This window comes from Limulus polyphemus, unplaced genomic scaffold (assembly GCF_000517525.1).
Source record: "Limulus polyphemus unplaced genomic scaffold, Limulus_polyphemus-2.1.2 Scaffold5890, whole genome shotgun sequence".
Lineage (NCBI taxonomy): Eukaryota > Metazoa > Arthropoda > Merostomata > Xiphosura > Limulidae > Limulus > Limulus polyphemus.
In genome coordinates this window covers 46459-60448 of record NW_013671500.1, presented here as the reverse complement: position 1 = coordinate 60448, position 13990 = coordinate 46459, and the positions used below count along the sequence as shown (strand labels likewise).

The 13990-nt window shown below is 33.3% G+C and overlaps 1 protein-coding gene across 1 annotated transcript in view; it reads left to right on the top strand.

Moving 5' to 3' along the window:
• Window positions 1-3452: 3452 nt before the first annotated feature.
• The window catches only part of LOC106473109, a 21134-nt gene continuing 10596 nt past the window's right edge, over window positions 3453-13990 (top strand). The window contains exons 1-5 of the mRNA XM_022401608.1: window positions 3453-3732; window positions 4022-4148; window positions 6415-6542; window positions 8404-8530; window positions 11689-11931. Coding sequence (XP_022257316.1) covers window positions 3473-3732; window positions 4022-4148; window positions 6415-6542; window positions 8404-8530; window positions 11689-11931 — 885 coding nt within the window. The 5' untranslated portion in view covers window positions 3453-3472. The remainder of the gene's footprint in view (window positions 3733-4021; window positions 4149-6414; window positions 6543-8403; window positions 8531-11688; window positions 11932-13990) is intronic.

Sequence of the window (13990 nt, the reverse complement as noted above, 5' to 3'; positions counted from 1 at the left end):
CATTCTCGAGCCTCTCTCAATCTCCCAGTTCGTTTTAACCAGAATTGGCAGGAAAAGGTTCTATATTTATAACTATTGCTATCTCTCTTTAGATACAATCCACTGCGGTTTCCACAGGCAACAATCCAAATATAACTCGAAACAGTAGCCCACCAAATATAACTGGAAACATTAGTCACACCAAATATAACTGGAAACATTAGTCAGGGAGGTTTTTCTCAAACGAAGTATATTGATGAACCTCCATTCACAAGTTAATTGTAGACTTGGTATATTAATGAACTTACTTCCATAAGTTCATTGTAGACTTGGTATATTGATGAACCTCCATTCATAAGTTAATTGGCCATTTTTATACATGTTTATACATTTCGCAGAGGAACCATGCTAGGTTATTTTGGGATGAACACTATGATATTCTTTCCCAGATGAGTTCAAAGTACATCTCCGTCTTGAGTGTCACAATTTTAAACATAAACATCAATGCTATTTCCCAACTGTTTCTTCTAACAGTTACAAAAGCGTCTATTTCAATGACTTCCATACTTACTGTCAGTCATCAAGTATAAGATAGATTGACGGACAACTCCAAATCTCCCTCAATAAATTGTATGAGTAGACCACTGTAAATTAATATCATTTACATGCACTTCCGCCACTAACGAGAACTGTACCCTAATCCTGAGCTGCATCTGGAGATTCACAAGTAACATTTACTCCACACACTTTAAGTAGTTTAATTTTAAGTGTACAAGAGCACTGAACGTCTTCCACATGGTCACTTACGCCTCTTGAACAGTGGATATGTGTTCCATGCTCACCCTCTATCATGACTCTATTTGATCTAACCTGGAGTACAAGTCCATGATCTACATCTTAACCAATCACTCTGAATTGAATATGTTAGACCCTGTACGTCATTAAGGGCCTTGGTTCTGAACAGGGTCTTTCAGCAGGGTTATAAACCCCCACTTCACCTCATATGTTGGTCCCATTCTTTACAGTATGTTTTTAAGTTTTAATCACTACCACCTTATCCCATCTGACAATATATCTTTATACAACGGTTGAATGCGCTTTTCCCAAGTGGAATATCTGGTATTGCTACTTTTGGCCTATTGGAATTCAAGCAAAGTGAACTGTAGCTGGTTTGGCATTGAATGATATTACATAATCCGATGGTTGTTGCATCCCGTCATGGGTTGGTTCCATTCCAGTCTATATATTTCTTTACTCCTGACTGGAATATCAACTTTCCTTAAACAAAACCCTTTTCAGCCTTGCTTCTAGTACCATTTTTCTGTATGGCTCCAAGCCAGTTGATTATGTGTGTTTTGGTTTGGTGCATAAACCTCCTCCACAGTTTCTGTGTTCACTAGGGTTTGCCGAAACCTCAGCCAAATTCGTCTCTACCGGTAACATCAAACGTTATATATGTATTTCAAGAGTCCTTAATGGCAAGGCTTCGTGCTAGGTGGTAGGTGATTTTGGGTGATAAAAGCACAACATACTCTTCTAAATAAAGATTACCATTAATGGTTAATCTTATAGTTTGCCCATTATTCAAATGGATGAAGGAAGCTCTCCTCACCACAATTTGCATTTGACATAATCTTTGGTTTCTGTGGTGGACAAAACATATTGAGCCCAATGTACATCTGTGGTTTAACAACAGAAAAAACAGCAGGAAAATTTTTACTTATTAGTAATTTAGACTTCTAAAGACATTATGGGATAAAATATTAAGGAATCTTATGTGAATAAGCTTAACAAATTAAAACGTGATATGGAAGGCTGTTTGTTCAAATCACTATTTCTGACTTTTTTTTTAAAAAAACTTTCTAACTTAGCAGAGCATTGTACTACATATATAATTTCGACATATTAAAATTATCAATGAGCTAGTAATAATAGTACAGTGGGTTGAATATTTTAAAATATATACAACTATTTTCTCCTGAAAGAGTAGCATCTAATAGGTTCTTCTGAGCCATGTTTGTAATATTCAGAAAGTATAATACGTACTTTGACAGAAATCCTTGTTAAAATAATCCGACTGAATTTTAAGTATTTTTTTTGGTAGAGACAGTATCGAACCTCTAATTGTAATATCATAAGTCATCAAGTTTATTACTGAGACACTGTAGACATGTATGCGATATGCTTCCCTCGAAAAGATTTGATCATAAGTTACAGTTTAGATAGTTCGTAAGACTGAAGCACATAAAATATGTGTAAAAAATTATAAACATAATTTAGATTTAATCAGGATGACGTAAGTCACTTGACTTAAGGTTCTAACCCCATTTGTTGGATGAAAGTAAAAACTATATTGTTTTGCTTTATTTTTTATGCTGGAAACATGAACTAAGGATGCTGTATTGTCCAGTACTGTTTGTTAATCAGACTTTTCGAATGTCAAGTGAATATATTGTTGAAATACAGGGTTTTTATCAAAATAAGAAATATATAATTTATTATTTCCAATTCACTATTAATTATATTTTTATTGTTGAATTACATCAAACTTTGGAAATGTCAAGTATATTTATTGTTAAAGTACATATAATGTTAAAGTATAACTATTGTTAAAGTATATCTATTGTTAAAGTACATCTATTGTCAAGTACATCTATTATTAAAGTACATCTATTATCAAGTACATTTGTTATCAGTACATCTGTTATCAAGTATATCTATTGTTAAAGTACATCTATTATCAAGTACATCTAATGTTAAAGTACATATATTGTTAAAGTACATCTATTATCAAGTACATCTAATGTTAAAGTACATCTATTGTCAAGTACATCTATTGTTAAAGTACATCTATTATCAAGTACATCTATTATCAAGTACATCTATTATCAAGTACATCTATTGTTAAAGCACATTTACTGTTAAAGTACATTTGCTGTTCAAGTACATCTATTGTCAAGTAAATCTACTGTTAAAGTACATCTATTGTTAAAGTACATCTATTGTCAAGTAAATCCACTGTTAAATTACACCTATTGGCAAGTGCATCTATTGTTAACGTACATCTATTATCAGTACATCTATTGTTAAAGTACATCTATTGTTAAAATACATCTAATGTCAAGTACATCTGTTGTTAAGATACATCTAATGTCAAGTACATCTATTGTTAAAGTACATCTATTGTTAAAATACATCTAATGTCAAGTACATCTATTGTTAAAGTATATCTATTGTTAAAATACATCTAATGTCAAGTACATCTATTGTTAAAGTATATCTACTGTTAAAATACATCTACTGTCAAGTACATTTATTGTTAAAGTACATCTATTGGCAAGTACATCTATTGTTAACGTACATCTATTGGCAAGTACATCTATTGTTAAAGTACAGGGTTTCGTTAGAAGATTAATTATATGGTATACTATTTCCAGATCAACAGTTGAGCTTTAGGAGATACCCTCAACCGTTCCCTGTGTCATTTCTAGAAATGAAAGCTCGTCCATTTGTAGCAGTTTCTGGATGTTTTCTGACTTATCTTGGTCTTGGTGTAATACATCTGTTTGGAAACATCAATCCTTACATAACGTCTTACCTCAGAAAAAGAGTTGACAATAACACAACATATGAACAGACTGCCTGGCTTATCTACACAACTGAATCTGTAGGTTCACTGTTCTTCTGTGGAGTTTGGCTGGCTGATCGGATTGGGCATCGGTCTAGCATCCTGATTGGTACTGTTATTTTCAGGTGAGACAGTAATGGGAGTTTAATATCAGACAATAACAAATACACTTCTTGAGTGTTTGTTGTGGTCTTAATATTTATGTGTCAATACACTCCGTATTTATTTCATTCGTGTAATTACATAAATTGTTTTTTTTTTAATTAAAGAGCCATAAAAACTAAGTATTATTTATGTGGTTTTGTAGTTTGAATTTAACTAATTACAGATCTAAGTACATGGATCAAAATGTACTCTACTTTTCAAAACATCGTAGAAAATAAATTACTTACAGTGCATTTTCTTTATCATCAGTTTTGGAACGGCAGCGACGTATTGGACTATACAACACAGTTTGGAAGCTACGATTGCCACCTTAGGAGTGGTTGTTAATGTTGGATTTGACTGTTGTTATGGCTTTCCATTAGCTACAGCAATGATGGTATGTACAACTAGTCAGACATTGTATTCTAAAATTTTATATTTGCTGAAAACAGCTGTGCTAGAAAAAATTTGACAGGCAAGAAAATAAAAAGTGTATTGGAGTTAACAGGAATACATAATCTTTACAGAAGCAGATTATCATAAAAGCAAATCTCACTTACAAAACTGCCATACAATACTGTGAAAATATCATCTGCGACAGTCCCTTGTGGAGTAATTAACCAATAGAGAGATTATCTATTGCACATGAAAAGGCATTTTCAACCCTAATGACATTTAAAGTACATGTGGAAAAAATAGGTCCTCGCAATACGGATTCTTGTATATGATGAGATAATCACTCAGGGAAGATTTTGCCTGTTCACTTTACCTTCTTTGGGATCCGAAGATTCATCCAAGTGTTTTTATGGTGACCTTTGAATGGAGGAAGAAGATTGTGGTTGAGTGGCGAAAAAGGTCACTGCGACACACCACTTCGGGCTTTACCTTCTGTATACTATAGGTCCTGATGTAGCCCCCTCAGTGTTAATTGACTGGTAAATTGTGTTTAGGGTTGACCTGATTCCAGTAGTGGATGTCCTCATTGGGTGTTGTAGCATTGTCTAGTACAGTTCATACGACACCAAAGTGTACTATTCTTGATACTTTGAGCTTTTGATAATGTAGCACTTCGTGATAAGTTGGGTTGGTTGGCACAAAACTGTCAATTTTTTCGTATTAAAAAACGACCTCAGTTGTTACATTGATTAGTCATAAAATGACTATAAAGTGATATTCTGTTCTTGTGCCACTGTCATCATGGTTTCGTGTACCTTCGGTGCCACCCTCCTTTAGGCTAGGAAGAACTAGGTGTCACCCTCCTTCAGGCTAGGAAGAACTAGGTGGAGCTTATCAGTTTTTGAAAGTCAGTAAAGAAATTACAACCTAGAGACCTCCTTACAAAAACATCGCAACCTTACATCAGTTAGCTTGCTGTGAGTTCCAAGTTTATTAAGGCAATGGCCATTGAGATTACCATTCACATTACTATATTACTTCGAACAGTCTACGAGAAGTTGTAGTTGAAAGGGATCTTCTTCACGTTCCCTACTCAAATATTTTTGCTGGTCACCCCATTCAAGTAGTATCAGCTGTTAAGCAAATATTCACTCACGAAAATGAAAATAGGATGCTTCTGTAAACTTTCACATCTTCAAACCCACTTTTTAAAGTAAAGAAACATTATTTGAAATGTAGCGTCTAACCCTATATTCCAAAGGCGTTTTGTTGTGTTCACTGTCAGCAGTTGGAACACTGAGATACACATCCTCGTGTTTCTTTAGTCTGTGCTCGTTACAGTTGGAAGAACCACAATAGAAACAAGTAATAGGTGAATCGCTCTGTGTCAACTGGACAAGTTTACATCCCTCTTATATTTTTATCTGTACTAAGAATAAAATATCTAAATAATATCCACTCTTCCCAGTCTTGTATAGTGGCACTTCCGTCAAAACATAATTATGCTGCTGCACTCCATTCCACTGCTACTATGGGAGTGCAGAAAGATCCCTATGTTCCTCTTTTGCCCTCCTTAGACAACCAGGCGCATAAATCTACGTCTACCTCATCGCTATCTGTGCAGGCAGCACCAATAAGCAATCGAGACCAGTTCTATTGGCTGAGAGATTGGTTCATGGAGAATTATGTTGCAGGTCAACCAACATACTCCATTTTTCACACTCGTCCTTTCAGCTGTGTGCTTTGAAAACTTCAATACAGGGCTTTAGATCAGATACTCTGTCATTATATAGGGCATGACTAGGCGTGATTACATGGATTGAAATGACGTGGTGGGTCTCCAAAATTATGTTAATATCACGTACTGATTCATTTAGAATAAGAAACAAATGAGAAAGTAAGAATTTAAAACTGAATTATTTAGTTACATTTGAAGTAGGGAGTAACTATAAAAAAAGAAGAATGGAAGTAAATACACAGTTAAGAATAATAAAAAAGTCTTATTAAATGTTATTGTAATATTGAACTCCTTTCTAAAATGAGGGTATCTTTAGTGTACGTTGTTTTAAGGTCCATTTTATGGAAGTGAAAATGACTCTAAAGAACATTGTGGAAAATCTTTCTATACCAGAGAAAAGGACACCTAGTTTTCAAGGGAATCTAAAGTGATTTCTAAGTAAAGATTTGTTTGCTGGGCTTTAAATATTGACGGTTGACAATATTAAGTTTGGTAAAAGAATTAATAATCAAACATTTATTGATTGCAGTGGTTCCCCAACAATAAGGGTCTCATGGCTGGAATAGTGTCTGCAGGGATGGCTCTCACTCCAGTTCTAATGAATAGCTTGCATACATTCTTTGTGAACCCTAATAACCTTCAAACTGATGCTGATGGGTAAGTTTGTTGTTCATGTAAGAAGGGTCTAGCGTTCCGGAATAATGTCGTCAGGGGTTGGCTTCACTCCAGTTCTAATGAATAACTTGCATACATTCTTTGTGAACCCTAATAACCTTCAAACTGATGCTGGTGGGTAAGTTTGTTGTTCATGTAAGAAGGGTCTAGCGTTCCGGAATAATGTCGTCAGGGGTTGGCTTCACTCCAGTTCTAATGAATAACTTGCATACATTCTTTGTGAACCCTAATAACGTTCAATCTGATGCTGGGGGATAAATTCTGTAGTTTTAATTAGGAAGAGCCTTGTAAAGGAATTGTATTATACCTTAAATTAACCTTGTTGGTCTGCTTAAAATTTTTAATCAAAGTAGTAGCTATAAAATTTCATAATTCCAAACCTTGTATTCTTTAGCATTAGGAAAAAAAACTGATAATAAAGATATTATGATTTTCAGACTGTGTGTGATAAATGTGTGCGTTAATAAGTTTCATTATTAATATTAGTAACGAATTATATACTTATTGACCTATATGTTACTTGTCTAGCGAATTTTCATGCAACAGTAAATTTGTGTATCAATGTAATTCCTAAGAATTTTAAGTGGATTCATAATGTATTAGATACTTTCTTAAAACCCCAACTTTCCTATTCCTAAGGTTGTGGTCTACTTTGGAAACACAGCGAACATTCGCATTTAAGAAGCTTCGATATTCTACACATCCATGATAGTTCAGTAAAAATAACCACTGATACAGTAATAAATGCAACTATCGATAGAACAGTAAAGCTAATCATGAAAATATTAATAAGGCCAACTATGGATAAACTGACAAAGCTATCTATGGATTAATTGATAATACGACACATGAGAATACCAGTAACGCCAACCATGGCTACATCAATAAATCTACAATGAATACATTAATATAACAATATATGAGAACACCAGTAACGCCAACCATGGCTACATCAATAAACCTACAATGAATACATCAATAAAACAATATATGAAAACATCAATAATGCCAACCTTGGCTACATCAATAGACCAACAATGGAAAGATTAGTAAAGCCAACCATGGATTCATTAATAAAACAATGCATGAGAACATCAGTATTGTCAATCTTGGCTATATCAATAAACCAACCATTAATAAATTAATAAAGCCACCCATGTGTACGTTAATAAAACCAATTATAGATACGTCAGTAAAGGCCAATCACGGACACGTTAATAAAGCTAACCATGAATAATTTAATAAAACCACCCATGTGTACGTTAATAAAACCATTTATAGATACGTCAGTAAAGCCAATCACGGACACGTTAATAAAGCTAACCATGAATAATTTAATAAAAGCCCTTACTTCATTTATAAATAAAATAAAAATACTACTTAATTCATCTGTTTCCAGACATAAGTAATGACACTACAACACATCATAGTGAAGAAAATAAATTGGCTATTGCAGTTCTATTTTTGGGTTAATTACAAATTCCATTATTAATTAAACATAGTGGAAGGCGACAAATATTAGTGAAATAACTCACATTGTTGGAGAGTTTAAATCACATTCTTAGAATATTATGCTTTGTTGATAAGTATATGGTATTGTTTGTCGCTTCCATCATATTAATCAAAATGGTCACTTAATATTCTGTATGTTCCATAGAATATTATGCTTTGTTGATAAGTATATAGTACTGTTTGTCGCTTCCATCATATTAATCAAAATGGTCACTTAATATTCTGTATGCTCCATAGAATATTATGCTTTGTTGATAAGTATATAGTGCTGTTTGTCGCTTCCATCATATTAGTCAAAATGGTCGCTTAATATTCTGTATGCTCCTCTTAGATATTTCTATGACCCTGGAATTTTGGATCGTGTCCCTACCTTGTTCCTGATAATAGGAGGTATACAAGGGGGTATTTTACTTATTGGAGTACTTCTGTACCAAGAACCTCCATCAGAGATAAATGAGGTAAGGAAGATTTGTTCAAATATTTCTTTTATAGTCTGAATCTAATTGATGATGGAAAATTCAAACCTGAACCTTTGGATAGAACATCTTGGTTGGTGGTGTCTGTGAAAACTATTAATTCTCTCTTGTGAAAATGCTCCCTCAGTGTTATTCAGCTGGTCAGTCATGGCTATGGTTATAAGACGTCCTTCCGGTATTTGGTTAGTGTCTTGAAAACATGACATCATTATGGCAGTCCTTTGTAAAAATTCAACAACAACTTGATTGTTGGGTTAATTGGTTCTGAATATTATTTTCCTCTCGTAAAAATCTTTGAAAACCTGGTCTGAGACTTTGAAGAGACCCTAAACTGAAGAATCTATTCCTAAAGCTCCAATACGTTATTGTAATGAAACACTTTTGCCTTCCTATCAGAAAAAAAAAGTATGTAAAACATCACCTTTCTTTAACTAGAAGAACTTCAAAAAGCTCCCTGACTTTAAGTTTGTTAAAAAACTCCGATGAGCGGCGGGTGCTTCTTGCTGTAACATTTAAGCCTAAAGTCAGTAAAACATTTTAAGTTTCAATACCCCGGAGGGGATGAAGTCATTCGCCTATAATATCTTAAATATCCCCACAAGAGTAAATAATAATCAACTCTTTTCGGTGTTCCAAAGAATGAATTTCATTTTGAGCTATAGGACCAAGGTGTTACTGCTGTCAAACAGACTTTTCTATGTAAAAATAGGTACTAATTTACGTTCTATCTATAATTCAGAATATTTCATTTAATTTTCTGCAGCCATCGATTCAGACATTAGAATACTTCCTCTTCTGAATTAATTATTTACCTGTTACGATTATGATTATAGCATCTGTATCAGAGAACCACTATGTGTGAACTGTAATCAGGAACACCTCCCAAGTAAAGACGGAGTACAGAATATCACAATACTGAATAACATGCTATGACACATGAAGTAAACATATCTATTTTAAAGTAAATATGCTTAATGACACGTTCCATACAGATCTGCACTAATATCTAAAGCTTTTTCAGTTCCAGAGATTCAGTCCACTGACACATATATGAGAACCTTCGTTTCCTACCACCAATTGGCATGCAAATCCTGCCAAATCAGCCCCTGCTTGGAGACTTAAAATAGATCTTTTGAACTGCTATGTGGAATAAAGATAGGCTTCAACTTGTATAACTTGTTGTAAGCAATTTGATAGGTCTGTCAATGAATAAAGATAATCAATCTTCAACTTGTACCACTTGTTATATGGAAGTTAATAGGTCTACCAAGGAATAAAAATAACCAATCTTCAACTTGAACCACTTGTTGTATGGAAGTTAATAGGTCTACCAAGGAATAAAAATAGTCAGTCTTAAACTTGTTGTATGGAAGTTAATAGGTCTACCAAGGAATAAAAATAACCAATCTTCAACTTAAACCACTTGTTGTATGGAAGTTAATAGGTCTACCAAGGAATAAAAATAGTCAGTCTTAAACTTGTTGTATGGAAGTTAATAGGTCTATCAAGGATTAAAAATAGTCAGTCTTAAACTTGTTGTATGGAAGTTAATAGGTCTACCAAGGAATAAAAATAGTCAGTCTTAAACTTGTTGTATGGAAGTTAATAGGTCTATCAAGGATTAAAAATAGTCAGTCTTAAACTTGTTCTATGGAAGTTAATAGGTCTACCAAGGAATAAAAATAGTCAGTCTTAAACTTGTTCTATGGAAGTTAATAGGTCTGCCAAGGAATAAAGAACACCCCCTGAAATGGTAGGTGCGAAGACAAAAATCTTCCAAGAATTTGACAATTTTACTATATGGTCACTTTTATTCAGTTAAACCGTTAAAGATTAATTGAAAAAAGATGAAAGTCCTGATAGAATTCTACCAATCCTTTTTTCCTTTCTACAAGACATTTTCTTAAATTCTTTGGTATCCCGTATCTACAATTGATTGTAAAAGCTAGGATATGTTACAGATAAGCTTGGCTGATCCTGTTCTTCGTCTCTCGTTGATCGTTTTTGGAAATGACATTAACATTAACGAATAAAGACAAACTACAAGACATAATGACCAATTTGTGATATTGCAACAAATTTATTTTGAAGTCAAAATTATTCTTAGATTACTAGATACAGGAAGAATTAAATGCTTTAACTTTCCATACGTTAATAACAGTTACAATAATTTATAAAGTACGCCCAACAAGCTACATTTATGATCTAACAAGTAGGTGAATGGAAGTTCTAGGCCATTATATAGAAACTAAAACTAAAATAAGCTTAATGTTTGAGATCAAAAATGTTTACTTTACTACCATTAGTCTATACAACAAAGAAAACGTACAAGAACAATTTATTAACAGTAGTTTTAAACATTTGGCTGAAGTAATATCCAAGCTGAAAAAACAAAGTAGCTCTTTGAACATGACTAATTATTTTATGTTGTTTAGCAGTCTTGAAGATTCACTTCTTGAATGACAACGTGGTCAGTTAGTGCGCCAACATGACCATTCTCATTTCATTAAAAGAAGACATCATCAAAATCCAGTAAAATAACTTTAAATAAAGCAAAAAAACTTAATATATAACAGTTGTACTTCATGAATATAAATAGTACTGTGTCTGTCGTATCCCAGCTGGTATTAGGAGAACGGCGTCATTATTACTAGATATGATAGATGTAGTGTGGTTGAAATATTGTTAAACTTTATATTACCATTGTTGAAATATTTAAATAATATATATGTGACCTTTACAGTGTTGACATATCAATAATGTAAAAAAGAATGAAATGTCATGGTTATTTTAAAATACCAATTATCAACATATTAAATTTCAAAACTATTTATAGATCCAAGTTACGTAAAATTATTGAAAAGTTGAAGGTTCTGTTTAGTATAATTAATGAAAACAACTCACACCCCAGAGCGCCCTCTATACAATACAAAAGCTATTATTATATAGAAGATAAAAGAAGTTACCGCAGAAAAGTTTAGCGAGCAAACCTGAAGGATGAAGGATTCCTAGAAACCTGAGGTATATCATTATTATATATTCCTATAGTAAGTATCAAAACACAACGAAAAATATTGTGCATCACTGAAACTAAATATTGATTATTTTTAAAGTTACAAAAGCTGTACATATATTCAAAGGGGAAAGAAGTTGAAAGGTCTTCTGCATCAGCACAAAGAGAATCGGACTGTGAAGACAAGACGTGTATATTAGCCTTTCAAGAAGACTCAACCAATCAGAAAGTAGAAGAAACACAACCATCATTTTCAAGAAAAGTTGGTGTGGTACCAAAAGAAGCTTTGAGAATGAAAGAATTTTATATTCTATTGATAATGTGCGTTGGTTCGTTACATTCATCACTGTTTGTGAATAATTTTTATAAGGTAAGTGACATGTTTGAATATTAATATGTTCTATTTGTTTTTGTTAACATGTGTTTTGTTTTAGTTTTTAATTTAATTTCATATTATAGAAAAATAAAAAATAATTTGTCATTTGATCATAACATACTCTCATGATGATAATATAATATCATGATAATTTACCATCATGATGACATACTCTCATGATGATAGTATAATATCATGATAATTTACCATCATGATAACATACTCTCATGATGATAATATAATATCATGATAATTTACCATCATGATGACATACTCTCATGATGATAATATAATATCATGATAATTTACCATCATGATGACATACTCTCATGATGATAATATAATATCATGATAATTTACTATCATGATGATATACTCACAGGATAGTGGATCTGGGGTTTAGTACTCCCCCTTCCAGAAATAATCGCCCTCCGTACTTGGGGGGGGGGGGGCTGTTATAAGAATGTTGGTCATCATATTCCACTATAGGATCTGACAAAAGTAGCTCAGAATCTGGTGTTGAGTGGATTATTTCCCTCTAGTCTATCACTTACGGATGGTTAATGCACACAGCACCCGAGTAGCTTTGCACGAAATTCAAACGAACAAATTGTACTAATTTAATTTATTAAATCCAGAGCAACAAACTCCACCTGCATAGTGGGTGCAGTGGAAGCATTCTGGTGATGTACAAGAAATCAAAGAGGCTGCATCTCGCCATACTTGGACACATTGCTTTTTTTACACTTGCTGCAAAGAGACATCCAACCAGGTTTGAACACAGCTATAGCAACTGTTACTTTTAGCAAATCCGGAGAACAAGTTCCAGGTACTTATTAACTACAACGAAGATAGGTACTTATTAACTAGTGCTACAACAAAGATAGGTACTTATTAACTAGTGCTACAACTAATATAGGTACTTATTAACTAGTGCTACGACAAAGATAGGTACTTACTAACTAGTGCTACAACAAAGATAGGTACTTATTAACTAGTGCTACGACAAAGATAGGTACTTATTAACTAGTGCTACAACAAAGATAGGTACTTATTAACTAGTGCTACGACAAAGATAGGTACTTATTAACTAGTGCTACAACAAAAGATAGGTACTTACTAACTAGTGCTACACAAAGATAGGTACTTATTAACTAGTGCTACGACAAAGATAGGTACTTATTAACTAGTGCTACGACAAAGATAGGTACTTACTAACTAGTGCTACAACAAAGATAGGTACTTATTAACTAGTGCTACGACAAAGATAGGTACTTACTAACTAGTGCTACAACAAAGATAGGTACTTATTAACTAGTGCTACGACAAAGATAGGTACTTACTAACTAGTGCTACAACAAAGATAGGTACTTATTAACTAGTGCTACGACAAAGATAGGTACTTACTAACTAGTGCTACGACAAAGATAGGTACTTATTAACTGGTGCTACGACAAAGATAGGTACTTATTAACTAGTGCTACAACAAAGATAGGTACTTATTAACTAGTGCTACGACAAAGATAGGTACTTATTAACTGGTGCTACAACAAAGATAGGTACTTATTAACTAGTGCTAAGACAAAGATAGGTACTTATTAACTAGTGCTACAACAAAAATAGGTACTTATTAACTGGTGCTACGACAAAGATAGGTACTTATTAACTGGTGCTACAACAAAGATAGGTACTTATTAACTAGTGCTACGACAAAGATAGGTACTTATTAACTAGTGCTACGACAAAGATAGGTACTTATTAACTAGTGCTACAACAAAGATAGGTACTTATTAACTATTGCTACGACAAAGATAGGTACTTATTAACTAGTGCTACAAAAAGATAGGTACTTATTAACTGGTGCTACAACAAAGATAGGTACTTATTAACTAGTTCTACAACAAAGATAGGTACTTATTAACTGGTGCTACAACAAAGATAGGTACTTATTAACTAGTGCTACAACAAAGATAGGTACTTAGTAACTGGTGCTACAACAAAGATAGGTACTTATTAACTAGTGCTACAACAAAGATAGGTACTTATTAACTGG